Genomic DNA, 16,633 nt, shown 5'->3' on the forward strand with positions numbered 1-16,633 from the left:
CGCTCCATTGAGAAGATCACGGCTTGAAGAGAGCAACATTACCACATCATCTCAACAAAGCAGGGATGCAACAATGATTCCTCTGTATTAAATTAAAATAATCTTTTGAATATTAATAATATTTTCTGTTTTAATTCTAAAACTATTTTAATCATGAAGCTTGCACCTGCATTACATCTTCTGTGTTCCAAAGGTATTTGCTGAATTAATGGCTCATTAACACATAGAGGAATGCATAACTTTCCAAATTGTCATCCTCAGCGAACATTTCTTACCAAACATCTCCACCGACTTGGTGAGTGGTGGACAAAGACGTCTACTTGCAGTAAGTAAGCCAACACAGCCAGACACACACACACACACACACTTGAAATGCCTGCAATGCTAACGCTAATAACGTTGATTGTTTTGTGTGCAATGTATCAAGCCAGAAGCAGGTCGTATGGAAAATCAAGCTACCGGAGTTTGGGCCTGCGACAATTTACTTGCCAAAGACTGTAGAGAGAACAAAAATACTGTAGGACTTCCAGTTGTGTCAGGTGAGTAATTTCAAAATACTCAAACTTCACTGTCATTGGTTGCTAGGCAGAATTGTTTCCCACATGACTATTTGTCCCCCAAAACCAAAAGTAAAGCCGCATTCCCTATTAACCGTTTTTGTTCCTGGTACTTATTAGGCCCAAATAGACACCCGTCCAATCTCACAATTGTTCACTGATAGTGCTTAGTCCAGACAAAAGTCCCTGCTGTGGAAATACGCCATACAGAAATTGCCTGTTCGGACTGCAGGAATTGTTGATTGGCCCAAGCAAGGGAAGGCTAGAGAGGACCCACAAGGTCAGTCTGGGGACACAGTATGTTTCTCCTCTGGCAGGAAATGGGTAAAAAAGAAAAGGTGGAGGATGACTGGGCCTTGTGTGAAAGCCCTCACTGACAAAGATGCCAGTGAGGGCAGATGAGCACATGAAAGCGTCTCAGGAAGGCGGAGTGAAGGAAAGCCCTGTCCTGTCCTGTCCCCCCTCCACCAACCCTTTAACGAGACCTAATTGGATTCTGATGATGATTTCAAAATGATTTCCACGAGGTGGGCCGGCCCGGAGGAAGAAGAGTGCCTTGTCCCGCCGCCACCATCGGACGGGACACTAAAAACAGACTGCCTCTGTTTGCACTGAATTATGAACATGTGCGGTAAATAATTTTGATCACCTTTATGATCATTACGAGCTCGTCAAACCACAAGATGACCGTTTTTGATTGTTGACTTGAATGCAGTCGGACTTAGGACTGGGAAATGTGGCCTTAAGATAAAATGTTTTTTTTTTTATAATAACAATATGATTTGTGATTTTATTTTTCATTGCGCCTTTGATGAAAGAAACAAACAAATGACAATAACATACAAACAAGTTCGGCTTTTAGACCATCTAAGATTTATTTTATCCCAAACAAGCTTTGAATTTTTATTTTTATTTTTTTATTGGGCAAGTCACCCAAGAAAAATCACCAAATATAGTGGCCAAACTGCTAAGTTGACAACAAAACTCCACTTTACTTGCGGCCTTGTTGTTAGTGGAAGCAGTGCAGGTCAGCGGGGAATCGTTTTGACCTATGAAAACCGTTGCCCGTGCATTTAACCAACATTGTCTACCCTCGCAGGGACACCCCCACCGCCATGTCTAAGCAAGAGCCCTAATGATTTGAATGTCTTTCTGGTCCAGGATATCCAAGGTAGATCACAGACCAAGTTAACAAACAAAATTGAGATCACATGCTCAACATGTGCTCGGTCATTCCTTGGCCCCCGCTTTCAGCCAATAGCATGCAGACTTTTAGGGTGGATTGTTCTGTGTCAGTGAAAGACCCCCGTCGACTTTAAGATATCAGATCACACAGTACACGTTCCTCGGCGTGTCATTCGCAGGTCGCCGCGACCCGCACTCTAAACGGAGTGACACACTATACGCGGTGTGCCAGCTGTGCACGTATTCAAGCACAGATCGGTACCTGTTTTGGGGTTTTGGGCCCCCATGCCCTGTCTTTACCACACACTCCCCCCCGTCGCCTACACGTGGAATCCATCACGGCTGCCAGCATCGAAAGAACTTCACTGGGATCTACAGCTATTTGCTATTTGGCCCCCTCCTCTTACAAAATGTTTAGAATCGCCTATACTTTGTGTTACTTGATGAGTGACCCAACTTTCAAGTTTTTGGCGACACCAGTCGATTTTTTTTTTCCTCTTTCACTTGCAAACATGGTTGCAGTGATCTCTACTCAGTTCACTTCACAACGAGTAGCAGTTTGGTAGATTTGGCCAAAGAGGCTTCAAGTTGTTTAATGTCAAACTAAACATAAAACAAAGAGAACTATACGTTGTGTTTCCAAAACAACCACATAACGTTGCTTTTTCACGGAAAGGGGAAACACCATAGATGGGCTAACGAAGAGTGTCTATGTGGCAGCGTTATAAGGCTTTAGGCAATGGAGAATTGAACAAAAATGGTGCAGCAGCACACAGACAGATAATATGACAACACTAAAAGGCAGATATTTTTTATTAATTTATTCTGTATATAATATGTTTTTATGAAGTAAGATATTTCCTTAAAGGGAAAGCCAACCCCCAAATTTTCTCCACACCTATATATTCTATGCGCCTCCACTAGTCTAAACAGATGCTGATTCATATTGCATTTGTGGCATATGAATTAAGCAGCAAAATCCACTTTTTTTTTTTTGCTTGCTTTTTTTAAGCCATCTCAGGGGGCCGCCATTTTGCCACTTTCTGTCAACAGTTGCTCAGGGCTTAGGTAACGATCAATCACGCCTCATCTGTTTTCTGAAGCTGAGCCATGAGTTATTTGATCATTTTGCACTTATTGACCAATACGCGCAACCGTATATACATTTTTGTGCATAAATGGTGCTTGTCAATCATGTCCTCTTCTTTATATGATGTTTTCCCAGTAGAACAAGACATTCCCACTGCGTGGAGGAAGGAGCGCATCTCTTTCCGGGATGAGCCTGTGTGTCGTAGCAGTGGCTGGGGTGGAGGGAAGAAGAGACAGAAAGTAAAACACTGACGCTGCTGGGCTGCTTATATGTTTTGAGGCCATACTTTTTCTAAAGGCCAAACACCTACAGGCGCTTTCTTTGACTATTGCAGACTAACCGTGCAATTTTAAGACAACACAGTTCGTATCATGACAGGAAAGAGGAAGCAGAAACTTTTGCTCACCTGCTTGTTCATCTTTCTTAAGCTTGGGACAAAGTCCAGTTTTGGAAGTGCAAATCATATTTTTAAGTTGAAGCACGTATCTCTAGCCAGGCTAGCATTCTAGTTGCACTCCCTACGGAAGAAGTTTTGAAAGATTTTTATTTTATTTTTTAGACAAGTCCGTAAATAGATGACTAAAAGAGTTCTGTTGCATCTCAAGTTATCAAACTTTGCCGCCGTGGTCCGCCAACACATCATGACAACACCTCAAATATTTCATTGTTCAGCTTTGTCTTTCTGTACGTGACTCAAATTTGGTAGCAGTCGCATAGAAGTTTGTCTTTGAAGGACACCTGACCAAAAATGACCCTAAACTGTCAGCTTCAAACCAAATTGGCTGCCTTCCTGTCTTTTCACAAATGGCTTCCTTTTTTTGTGGGTCTCCTCATGATTGACATGCAGAGCAAATGACATGTTTCTAAGTGAAACTGCCGTCGGAGATGGAATTTTATAAAAGCGATCTGACGGTTTGGTACTCAGCCAATGGTGAGTCATCACACTTTGCCGCCATGTTCCACCCACAAACAATGACGTTAAATCGTTTTGCAATTTGGTGTAAGGCGTCTTCAAAATTGGTCACAATTGAACTAAATCATTTGGAGTTCAACGACCCCTGGAAAAATGACCAAAAATACTGTAAAACTCTATAAAATGGCCTTGTCAATCAAAGCAATTTTCAACAAGAGGAAGTCTTCCATTTTGGTTTGAAAATGACATTTTTGGTGGTATTTAAAGATGATCTCGTCCAACAGATTTCCGCTCAACTGCTACCAGCTTTAAAGCATGTATACTCAGCAAATAGTTGCCCAAAACAAAAAAAAAAAAAGCTGAATCTTGTGAATTTTAGACACTCCGCCCCCAAAAACAGTTCCTTTTGGTCATCATGTCACTCACAAAAAAAGTCTCAAGATGCCATAGCTAAAACGACACCAGCTGTCTGACATTTGGCTTGAAGTGGCCATTTTTGTTTTCTTTTGGCTATTTCCAGGGGTCCTTCAAAGATGATCTTGTCCTCGAGATTGTGCCACCAAATATGATGCACAAATACCAGACATGTGGATGACTATTTGGCTCACGATGTAAAGAAGTGAAGACGCTGGCAGATTTCATGACTTGCCATTAAACCGGAAACTCTTAACACCTTAACTTCACATCAACATACCCTTTGCGAGCCATTGCTGATTATCTTCTTTATTATTATTTAAATTAACAGTACACATGAAGCCAAATAAAACTGCCAGTGCAAAATGGAAGTTCAGCGTTTATTTTTCGCTGTCGCCGAGAAAAGTGAACTCGGCGAGGAATGTGCCACAGCGAAAAAGCCAGAGAAACCCGAACCCACGTCGAGGGGATAACGTGGCGCTAGCAGAAATCATGGGTAAAATGTCCAAGCTAATTGGTGGCTCTAATAAGGGCTGCAGGATGTTTTTCTACAAATTGAATTTGAAAAAGAATGTTAGCCAAGTGGTATCCTGACTCTACTTGGTTGAAGAGCGAGCGTCAGGTATTTTTTTGACCTTTAGCTCACTTTACATGAACATTGTAAACAAGTCAATGCAGAGCATACACACATGCTTTAAAATAGGATGAAATGTCTTCTCCTTGCAAAAAAAAAAGTCCGAAATTCTGTTTTTTCATTTTGAACCGGGCCTGATACTAACAGTCAGCTTAAGTACAAACATGAAAATGGTTTTAAAGGGAAAGTCAAATTATGCGGCCCCTACAAGTCTACACGCGGTATTCTGATTAATGTTGCGTTTGTGGAATATGCATTAAGCGATATTATATCCATCTAAGGGGGAGGCCATTTTGCCTTGTCCTGGTCAGTGATCAGGTAATGACCACTGCTCACCTGTTTTCTGTTTTGGTCATGTGACATTTGCAAGCTGAATCCTTAGGCACTCTGATGTCATTTTCAGTTGACGGCGAGTGGCGGTACAAGGCAAAATGGCCGCCTCTTGATAAAAATGGCTGAAGTTTCGCTGCTTGATTCTTGTTGCCCAAATGCAATATGTCTTCAGAATACCGCGTTTTTAGACTGATGTGGCTGTATCGAACATATTATTTTAAGTAGGAGTTGTAATAGCGCAATTTTTCGCTCACAATCTGCAATTCCGCACTACTGAATATCGGTGGAAGAAAACACTGACGAGATCACGAAACACTTTTCGATAACTGACACTGGTTTAAGATATACTAAAATGTTGTTATGGTCACAAATGATATAAAAAAAGTTTTATGCCCACAAAAGAAATCAAAAATGTATTTTGTGGGGGGTGGGGACTTTTTTTTTTTTTTTGCCCATAATATCATGATATGACGATTGTGTGGTGTTTGGGAGGAAGAAAACATTGACGATTAATCCAAAAACATCATGTTAAAATCCCAACAGTGGTGTGTGCGTAGCACAGAAAAAGAAAAAGAAAATCCACTTTCACTTCCCTCTGTCATCCGTAATGCATTTTCATTTTAATATTCCCAGCAAATAAACATCTTTTTAGCCATGAAACAAAATGACATACGTGTAAAGCTCACTTTTTATTTCGCCTCCACATTTGATATAAATCATAACACTTAATATTAATGTCAGTGGATAAGCTACATTTTCAGTAAAACTTATTTATCTAGCTATTTATTTCACATCATGTTAATACAAAAAAAATAAATCCAAACAATTATTGGTTTACAATTGTGCGATGTTGAAAAAAGAAATAAAAATGCTACACTAAGAAGCCTTCTCCGTCAAAATTTAGAAGGAGTTGTCTCACAATGGTGGTTATCTAATTTATACAGTCGCATGGCAGTTAAGAATCTATTTCATTTGACTTGGAGTGGAAAATTACAACCATTTGTCTCCCGACTTGCGTTCTGCCTTGGAGGTTCTCCTCCCTACAAACTGTATATTTGAATCAGCAACTCGTTTGTAAGTTAGCTGGCTGTCTTCAGGACAAACCCTGGCCGGCGTTCTCTCTGCTGGTAGCAAAATTCACAGAAATCTTAGTGAACTTTTCACATTTTCCTCCCCAGCGTGGTGCAGCTGCCACACTCGCTCACTTAAGAAGTCCAATAAGACCCTCAGACCCCCACTCTCCCTAATACTGATGTTTATTTGGGCTTTTCCTCCCTGTGGCACCGCACGGGCCCCGGGTCCCACTCACCCTTGAACGACAGTTTTCATCACAAGACTGCAATTTGATATCACAAGTTCTATTCGTGTAATGTTATTCATAAATACTACACTGTAAACAACACAACTTGTATTTCTGGGGGGCTAAAATAGTCATTTAAATTTGAAAAAAATAATAAAATATAAATGATTGACATTTATGGCAACAATTGTAGTTGTTACAACTCATCAAGCAAATTGTTTGCTGCAAAACAGGTTGCCGAGTTTTTTGTGATATCCTGCCCAAGTTTGATCAAGGTTTGTTGCCTAGAAATGTTGAGTTCTCCCAACTGAAAAAAGTGTCATTTTTTTCACAGTTAACGGTAGTTTTCCTTTAAAAAATATGTTTACAAAATCCCCCAAAAAATATTCGTTTCCTTTTTCATCCCTCTTGATGAAAAATGTGTTAGTGTAAATCTTAAAGTTTTGAACTTTTCAAAATAGCATTCATCACATATTTATCTGGTATTTTCTATACCAGGCTGTATTTAAAAAATATATATATATGCTCAACACAATATTTGTATCCATCCCTCTGTGGGTAAATTTTTACTTCAATGTACATCTCATCTCGAAATGAGACAAAATTTCATGATGTAATTTCTCCAATTAGTGCTGAAATTATAACATGACATACTGCATGTCTGATTAGATCTTTACACTCTGACTACTGAAATAATATTTTGTTGAATTTGTATTTAAGTAACCATCACTGGGACATAGAATTGTTGAAAATGCCAAAGTATATCTTTCTACGCCATTTAAAACGTGTTTATATTCTAAAAGTGAAATGAAGTGCATTTAAAAAAAATAGCATATCGCAAACGCAACATAACTGAACAAGTTCTTAAAATGCTACTGGATAAACTTCAGAAGAAATCGTAGCTTTTTGTTACATACCCGTGTGTTTGTCATTTGTGGGCTTCGGTTCGGTTGGGCTGGCCCGTTAGTAGGAGGAGTTCGGAGGGAGAGTCGAGAGGGAGTGCGGTTTGTTGTGGATGTCTGTGTGGTGGTGGTGGTGGTGGGGAAAGGGGGGAGGGTTGTCATGGAAGACTTTTGGGGGTGTCTATAAAGTAGGGCCGCCGCTGTGATGACCGCTGCACTCACAATGATGATGATGGACTTCATGGAGGACAAGTTCGGCCTGAAGAACCAGGCCATGAAGGCCGCGGACTACTTCATGGAGCCGACAATCGAGAGTCTGGACGGCGGCGTCTACTTTGCCAAGTCCACCCCAAAATGCGCGCAGGCCTTCGGCGAACACCGCGCCTCGCCTCGCTCGGACCAGCACGGTAAATTCACGAATAAAATATAATCTTATTTATTTATTTATTTATTTATTTATTTAAAATTGGACTTAATTAATACGTATTAACATAATGAGTACATCGGCTATTTTTTGTATGTATATAGTATATATATTTTTTGAATTTATTATTGGTCGCCGTCGGTGACTTCCAGGCGGCTATGGAGCGGCCAAAGCGGAGGAACTGGCCGGCTCCGCGGCATCATGTTGCCGCGGCGACGAGGCGGACGAAGCGGCGGCGGACAAGGGCGACGACAAGGTGACGAGCAGCAAGAAGCGCCGCCACCGGACCACTTTCAGCAGCGCGCAGCTCGACGAGTTGGAGAAGGTCTTCCAGAAGACGCACTACCCGGACGTGTACGTGCGCGAGCAGCTGGCCACCAGGACCGAGCTGACCGAGGCCAGGGTGCAGGTACGCATGCACGCACGCTACTCATTTTGCGCTAACTTTAGGATTGCCAAAGAAAACACCACGTTACCTTTAAGAGTCTCTAGAGATAATATTATAAATTATTTGTGTTGCTGTATTGACATTTTTTCGAGATATGCCGAAGGCATTTAAGTTAGCAAACTTAGCACAGTGTTTTTAACGCTTTATTGCTTGCGTGCAGTTGAATTCGAAACAAATTATTTTTCGGACATGCCAAAAGAAATCGTAGTTTACAAGCAACGTTTTGTTTACCCAACTTAAACTAAATAACCAATTTATTTTGATTCTATTTAGTGTTTGCATGTTTGATGTGTAATTCAAAACACAACCTTCTCCAAACATGCCAAAAGGAATGGGTCACTTTAGCATGTTATTTCCAAATGTGCAACTTTAAATTATGTACTTAATTTATCTGATTTATTCTGATTAATTTATTATTATTACTGTGGACATGTAATTCAGAACAAATATCGTCAAGCTTTGCCCCCCAAAAAAAAGCCTAAATGACGATTTTTGCTACATATTTTTCATTGTGCATTCAATTACTTCCTTTGTATGTACGTAACTCAAAACAAATGGAATGAAGCCTCGCCAAACGTTTCAAAAGAAATCATAATTTTAGCGACTTACTCTCAATGTGCGTTCAATTAACTACTTAATTTCTTTGAATTTCCCCCCATTTTTTCACTATCTTTCCAATTAGATTCGTGTTTTATATATAAAAAAAAATCCGTTTGATGTGTCACTCAGAACAAATGTACTTAGGTATTAACAAACTTTCAAAAAGAAATTGTACATTTGACCGACATTCTTTTTTAAATAAGTGGTTAATTTCTTGGTCCTTTATTCTTGCATGATAATCATCATTGCTTGCATGTGTGACGTGTAAGTCAAAACAAATCAATCAAGCGCTGCCAAACATGCCAAACGAAATGACAATTTCAGATCCACATTTTTTTAATGTCTTTCAACCAGCCACGTAAGAAAGATAATGACTGATTCAGAACAAATGTAGCACAAACATTTTTGAAACATTCCCAATTTTTTATTTTAGCACCACATGCTTCATTGTTTTGTCAATTAACCTTTTGAAGGGACAGCGGTTACTACAGTGGACAGCTTATCATGTTATCAGGTTACCATGCATAAAAGGGTTGCTTTCCTTATTTTTATAATCATTACTCCATTTCTATTATTATTTTGACTGACGTATGTTACGTAACTCAACGCAAATGCGGTTCAGGAATCGTCATTTTTAGCTACGTGTGAAGCTAGGTCTCAATGATACGGTCAATTTATATTGCTTATGGTCATATGACCAATGATAGTTGTTGCGCAATTGAAAATATGAGTGTTTTGTTTTTGTTTTTGTTTTTCCTCTGGCTGCTTCATATAATCATTTGTATGTTTGACCTGTAATTTAAAACAAAATGCATCTCCCAAAGAATTTGTAACTCTGTTGACATGTTTCGGAGTATTTCAAGATGTCGGAAAATGTTTTTGCTTTTTAATATCCTTATTTTTGGTTTTGGCACGATTGTTCAAAATTGAATCAAGAGTGTCAAGCTCCTCCAAACAACTTTCAGAAGAAATTGTACTGTATGTGTATGTTTTTAGTGAATATTATTATTATTTATTTATTTGTTTGTTTGTATCATTAGCACGCATGACCGCAAAATTAAAAACAAATGTCGAGTATTGTCAAGAGTCGCCACCGATTCAGAGAAAATTAAACTTAGATGTGATTTGTGAAATGGGCAGCTAGTTACTGGCACATGATAATGATGATGATTTATAATTAGAATATAATTTACTTTCGTGACTGACCTGCTGATAAAAACAAAACAAAACAAACATATATTAAGATTCACTGAACATTCTTAAGATATATAGCTATGCTATGTTAAGTGGTTGATTGTGTCCTGACATGTTTTTTGACATCGATTTTTATGCTTATTGCTGCAATTGGGATTGGAACCCAAAAGAGAGTTTTTCAAATGTTCAGATTTATTTATTTTTGCTTAACTTTATCTAACTAGATATACAGTTATGATAAAAGTTGCTTTCACAAACGACCCTTGATTGAATAAATAAATGGATGGACTTTTCCAAATTTTCCGGAAAAAAAAAAGGTTTAGCTCCATCATCAAATGTTCAAAAGAAAATAATTACTTGCGCTGCACATTGGAGGGTTTTAATGATCTTTTTTAAAAATATTATTTTTGTTATTGACCTTTACTACAAATGTTTAAAAAAAAATCCAAAGAAACTGTAACTTTAGCTATTTCACTAAAAATAGTGTTGGACAGAATGTACGTACGTTCACAGTTGAATTAATTCGTTGCCCCCCCCGACCCCCCATTCAAAAATTGTCCGTTAAATTGGAGCAACATTTTTAAGATTATTTCTAGCAATTAATTTCAAGTGTATTTCCGAGTGTTTTAAATTGTAAATTGGGCATTTATGTTTGGGTTTTTTTTTAAGCTTAAGTTAAATATCTGGATAAAAAAAAATCGAAACTTCATGTAATTATTCAGTTCTTTTTTTTTTAATGATTTCTATTGCTGGATTTCTAAAACTGCATTACCCTCAAAAGTTTAAAACTTTTTTGAAAAGTACTTCCGAGTCTCTTAAATGTTGACATTGTAGTTGTTAATGACTTGTTTTTATTAAATCATTTTTTAAAAAGTTTGCATATTTGACCTTCATTTAAAATGACCATTGAGCAATGTTCACAAACATTAAAAATAAATGACAACGACAGTAGTTTTCATACATTTGTTCTTTGTATCACAAGGTGTCAACTCATACTTTTTATTTTGATTCTATATATTATTATATTTAATAAATCTATATATTATTGTGGCATATGTGTGTGCGCGTGTGTCAGGTGTGGTTCCAGAACCGAAGAGCCAAGTGGAGGAAGCGGGAACGTTACGGACAAATCCAACAAGCCAAAAATCACTTTGCCTCCGCCTACGACTTGTCTGTGCTGCCTCGCACTGACAGCTACGCGCAGGTATGCACGTCCAACTCTTAACATTTTTGATACTTACAAAAAAATAAAATAAAAAATTGCACATCCACCACATATTATGAAGCGGACGTCAAAAAGACTGACCGCCAATTAGAGGTGTCACAGCAAACGGAATAAATGACATTCAGATACGTTGAAGGAAAAGTTTAAGCAGTTGAAAAGACAGATGGTGATGTACGTATTCAATGATGTATTTTATTACCAATAATTATGCGGTTAACCTATTGTCAAACACAAAAGAAACACCAAATTTGAAATGTAACATGGGACTTTTAAACATGAGGATTTGGGAGGTGAAGAAAGTTGTTGGTGCTAGAGATGATTGGTTGTTAATATTAGTAATTAAAAAAAAGACATTATGGAAAAAGGGATCATCAATTATTTTGATTGACATTGTTGGCAAAATAATGTATTTACAAATAATCACTTGTGTAACACTTTTACATTTGAGGAACATTACAAGCTATTTGCACTTTATTTAGTAGTAGTGGTAGTCTTCAGTCGTGTGTGTGCATGTGTGTGTGCGTTTGAGCCACGTCATCACTTCTACTTCTAATTTTAAACATTGCCCATCATCTTTTCTCGATTTTGCGACAGTCTTTCGAGTTGATTTAACGCGACAAACACTTCGATCACCGCTTGTAACGGTCCAATTTCCAAATATCTGCAATGCTCGTGAGCTTCCACCTTGTTTTGATACACAGTGATCTCATCCAAAAGAGAGCAGCCAATGACGCCATGTCCTGACCATGGTTCATCTTTTTTTTTAAACTTACTCTCTTGGCTTAAAAAAGACCTTCGTGCGCCCATTCCTGGAACGAAAACATACTTGACGGCAACTGACATGGAGGGCGCTGGAAGGGTTAAATATTTGATCTTGTTTCTTCTATTGTAATGTTTTTATCATCGTGGAAGGAAAAATTAAATCAAAATCTCAATTCAGTTTCAAATAAATACCCAGCCCAACTCTTAAGTCAAGGCATGACTAAAATTCCGAACCTTATTTTGTCGTCCGCTCATGAGTCCTTCTTGTCCTGACAGATTCCAAACAACTTGTGGTCGGGCGCCAATCCGGCCGCTCCTGTGGTGTCACCCTGCATGCTGCCCCGAGGTTCTCCCCCCTGCGTGGCCTCCTACTCCCCGCGCTCGGCCTCCTCCGCTGCCGGCGATCACGGCCACGGCTACTTCCCCAACCAGCAAAACCAGTTTGGCCACGTTTCCCTCAACAACTTCTGTGGCGACCCGCTTCTCTCGCCGGCCGCCAACAGCCACCACGCCTTTGAGACCAAACCCGAGTTTGAGAGGCGCTCGTCCAGCATTGCCGTGCTACGCATGAAGGCCAAGGAGCACGCCGCCAACATTTCTTGGGCCATATGATCCCGCTTCTACAACCAAAAAATAATAAAAAATAAAACGCTTGGAGCCGCTTCTAGAACCAAAGAAACACATTTCAGACTCGAGAGTGAGGAGGACATCAGTCAATGCACTCGAAGGACTCTGTTGCCATCTCCATGTGTCTTCAGACCCGTGCTCACATGCTGACCCGCTTCTAGAACCAAACAAACTTTAGGCCCCTTCCAGAGCCAAAATCACTTTTGAGGCTCTGGTGCGAAGTGGACGCAATGCACATGAAGGCAATAAAAATAATGCTTGGCATTGTCATGTTTTAATGGTCACATGTTGACCCACTTCGAGAGCCAAAGAAACTTTTATCCATTTCTAGAACCAAAAGAAACACTTGTGAGGGTCAAGTCTGAGGCGGACTCCAGTTAACCCACATGAAGGAAATATAAAAAAAAAACACGCCGACGGTGTTTGAAGGCACATGTGAGCCCACAGTTGGACATGTTGATACTCTTCTACAAGCTAGCAAATACGGACCCGCTTCTAGAGCCAAAGAAATTTTGCCGGCTTCTAGAGCCAAGGAGTAATGTGGACCAAAGAACATAAAACCAATGCTTGGATTGACAAAATGCACCCTCACATTTTTATGGACACATGGTGACCCACTTCTAGAGCCAAAGGAAATTTGACCTGCTTCTAGAACCAAAATAAACTATTTTTTCTGGGGTGAGGTAGATCCCATATCCTGCACCAGACGGCCATACAAAAGCTTGTTGTGATCCCACATTTTGGTGTTTGGAGATAGCTTCGTGTTTTTGTGGTCACATGCTGACACGCTTCAAGAACCAAAGAAACTTTGACCAAAACAAACACTTTTGAGGCTCTGGAGTGATCCAGACCCGAGTTAACACATATGAAGGGAATAAACAATTCCACCGCCAAAGTTTGGAAGCAGATGTGATGTCATACCATGCTTGGCCATAATGACCCGTTTCTAGAAACAAAGAAACACTTTTGAGGCTCTGGAGTTATGTGGATTCCAAGCACATGAATGAAATAAAAGATGCTGCTTGTGATTGGAGGCAGATGTGATCACACGTTTGGACTCAAGAGTGCGCCATGTCTTTTTGCCCCTGAAATCACAAACGCGGACCTGCTTCTGGAAACAAACATGGTTCCACTTCTGAAACAAAAAAAACTGTAAACATATACTGGCCAGCCTCTTAACCTGCTTCTGTTACTAACAAAAATACTGCCCGGCTTCTGGGAGGGACATTGGCCCACGATGGGACAAAAAATACAAAATTGTGATTCATCTCTGTAATAGAAAAAACATAGACTCACTTTTGGAAGTCTTTCTTCCGCCCCCGCCCCCAAATAATTACCCCCTTCTGGAACCAAACAAATGCACACCTGTTCTAAAAAATAATTAAAAAAAATTTACCCTGCTTTGTGATCCCCAAAAAACACTGAACATATTTCTGCAACCAAAAACACCGGCCCTCTCCAGGAACCAAGCCACACAATTTTAAATGCAGGAAAAACCCTGCAAAAACAAAGACCTGCTTTTGGAAAGAAAAAAAAAACAAAGAAACACCGCCCCATTCAATATAAAACAAAACATATTTATTTATGTAGCGCTTTTAGAAAGAATAACAATAACCAAAATACTGACCCACTTCTGGAACCGACACAGCTCTCAGTCTGGAACCAAAAGAAGCATTGCTCACTTCTGGAACCCAAAAATGCTGCCCCACTTCTAGACCCAAACAAATGCTTCTAGAACCCAGTTAGCTTCAGCTTGGGGGAAAAAAGTCCCGGTGATCCAAACAAACGGATGAGAAACCACAACATGTTTGCTTTTCCTCCAGGGCCGGACTTGAGCAAAGTAACGTGAGTGACTAAGCATCTTTTTCTGCTTTTTGGCTGGCCTTACCTAAGTGCACCAGCTCGTTTCTGTGTCTTTCACTACAAAGAACTCTGAATGTGTGATGTTTACATTCATGTGCCAAAGTCAAATAAATCCCCTGACGTCATTTCAAATGTTTGTGACTGTTACCGCGCTGACGAAGGGCTGCAGGAAGACGAAGAACGGTGGAGGTAAACTAGTTCATGAACTGATCAGTACACTGCAGTACGACTACAGTCCACTAGGTGGCAGCAGAGCAGTGGCTATTGTTTGGTTAGTTTGGTTCTTTTTAAGCTACGCTTAAAAAATATGGCTCAGTCCGACCATAAGGGTCAACCTTACAATTCAGCGTAAGTTTTCATCGAAAATTTGGGAATTTAGCTTTTCTCTTAAAAAAAAAAAGAATCTTTTTGTAAGTATTTTTTTTCACTTTTTTTCCCAACAGAATGACTTTGTTCAAAACAAAATGCACTTTTTTCACCCCAAAAAAGACTTCCATCTTGAAAAAAAACGTTTTTTTTTTAAACTCCTTTCTCAAAAGACTATTGTATTGTACATTGGACTAATACACACCAGATTAATTATAGCATCTATCTAGCATCTATATTATATATTCAAATGTTTTTATTGGATTTCTTCATTACAAATTATATATGAAATTCCAGTCTTACCAAACAAAGTCTTTGTCTGCTGAAGTGATTGTGAAGACATAAGTGGACTTTGTTTTCCTCTTCTGGAGATGCAGCCCAGCAGTAGTGAGAAACTCGAAACATTTTCATTCATTCCTCATTACTGAAAGATTATATTAACTTGTCATCTGCTTTCATCCCATCCATACAAACGTCCAGTATATTGTTACACCATAAATGTGTGAGGGCACTAATTGAACTAACCCATCCTGAAATAAAAGCTTGTGGTTGCATCCTGCTGAATTAAAATTGCAACGATTGCCTCAAAAGGATGTGACAGCAAAATATGAAGTGTACTATCAATTTTGTTCAGGCCTGCTTCACGAATTAGTTGGTTTAAAAAAAAAAAATCTGTTGAACCACCATTCAAAGGTGACATCTGAATTAAAATTTTTTAATTGTTTTTTTTTCTCTTTACTTTCCAGGAGCTGACAAGCAACCACATGCGGCACCCACGTGCGTCTTCTCGATATGAGCAATAATGAGTTTTGCAACATCATCATCATCATGGAGATCCACACAGCATGTGGCCATAGGTCAAGACCACGGCCCTCTGGAGACCAAACACTTCAAATGAGACCCGGCAAGCCAGAAACCGCTGACACACACAAACACACGCACAAATGTCATATTTTCCCATAGTATGGAGGACTGTGTATACAGCAATATTTAATATGTGCAGCACATATGTATGGCAGAATTATGGTGGGAAAAAGCTACATCTGTAACATTTGAGACAACAAAAACAAAAACTTTTTTTCAGAAGAAAATGTAACACTAAACTGAATTGAGTTGCATTTCGTTGAGATTTTTTAAATACAATATATACAGTTTTCAACACGCCATACTGTATTTAAAAAAAATATATACTGTATATAATGAAAATAAAGTTCAATTTGTTCGAGGAAAAAGCCAATCATATTAGACAAAAATATTGTTAGGAGAGAACTGAATAATATACAATTTTAATATTACAGGGAGTCATATCTTAACCTTAAAGTGGAAGTGAGAATATCGAATGTATTATTTTGATCAACTTTTAGTCTTCTAATTGGCCAAATTGGAAACTGCATGCAGATATATTAAAATTATTCTAAAAAGTTACAGACAACTCAACTGCACTTGGGCAATGATTAATTTATTTTATGTATCGACGCAGTCAGGCCGAGAACCACTCATGTTTCGTAGACCACATTGGTGACGTCTGTTGTGTTGCATTCAGGTTGCCAGCAACTTGTTCACTAGTTTGTGGAGCTTTGTTCGGTTTATTTTTAGTCTTTCTCCTGCCTGACGTTGTTGTGCGAAGAAGATAAGCGATGTGGGATGACTCATCAAAAGCTGCTTTTGCACAGCAAACCCAACGTGGAGGCAACCAAATGGAAAGTAATCCTCGTTTCACAAATAATTTGCCCCCCACGCCGTGATCTACCTTACATCTTTGCTTCTTATGCAATATACAGTTTTCGAAAATCACG

At 39.1% G+C, this 16,633-nt stretch overlaps 2 protein-coding genes across 2 annotated transcripts in view; both read left to right on the top strand.

Annotated features, from left to right (window-relative positions):
* The window catches only part of lrriq1 (leucine-rich repeats and IQ motif containing 1), a 39,185-nt gene extending 31,942 nt beyond the window's left edge, over positions 1-7,243 (top strand). Inside the window, exons 24-27 of the mRNA XM_086108510.1 lie at positions 262-325; positions 428-539; positions 2,971-3,071; positions 4,532-7,243. Coding sequence (XP_085964636.1) covers positions 262-325; positions 428-539; positions 2,971-3,071; positions 4,532-4,753 — 499 coding nt within the window. The 3' untranslated portion in view covers positions 4,754-7,243. The remainder of the gene's footprint in view (positions 1-261; positions 326-427; positions 540-2,970; positions 3,072-4,531) is intronic.
* A 148-nt stretch (positions 7,244-7,391) lies between these two features.
* alx1 (ALX homeobox 1) lies at positions 7,392-14,514 on the top strand. The gene is made up of 4 exons (XM_086109828.1): positions 7,392-7,735; positions 7,905-8,161; positions 11,070-11,198; positions 12,258-14,514. Exons 1-4 carry the CDS (start codon positions 7,534-7,536, stop codon positions 12,591-12,593), a joined length of 924 nt encoding a protein of 307 aa, XP_085965954.1. The 5' UTR covers positions 7,392-7,533; the 3' UTR covers positions 12,594-14,514.
* Positions 14,515-16,633: the final 2,119 nt, after the last annotated feature.

This window comes from Hippocampus guttulatus, chromosome 4 (assembly GCF_054856545.1).
Source record: "Hippocampus guttulatus isolate MCC_2025c chromosome 4, RoL_Hgut_1.0, whole genome shotgun sequence".
Taxonomy (NCBI): Eukaryota; Metazoa; Chordata; class Actinopteri; order Syngnathiformes; family Syngnathidae; genus Hippocampus; species Hippocampus guttulatus.

Excerpts from the sequence above, each read along its gene's own strand:
- alx1 (XM_086109828.1), top strand. The coding sequence starts at position 7,534 with ATGACCGCTGCACTCACAATGATGATGATGGACTTCATGGAGGACAAG. Across the intron at positions 8,162-11,069 it reads TGACCGAGGCCAGGGTGCAG|GTGTGGTTCCAGAACCGAAG; the intron begins GTACGCATGCAC and ends CGCGTGTGTCAG. Across the intron at positions 11,199-12,257 it reads GCACTGACAGCTACGCGCAG|ATTCCAAACAACTTGTGGTC; the intron begins GTATGCACGTCC and ends TTGTCCTGACAG.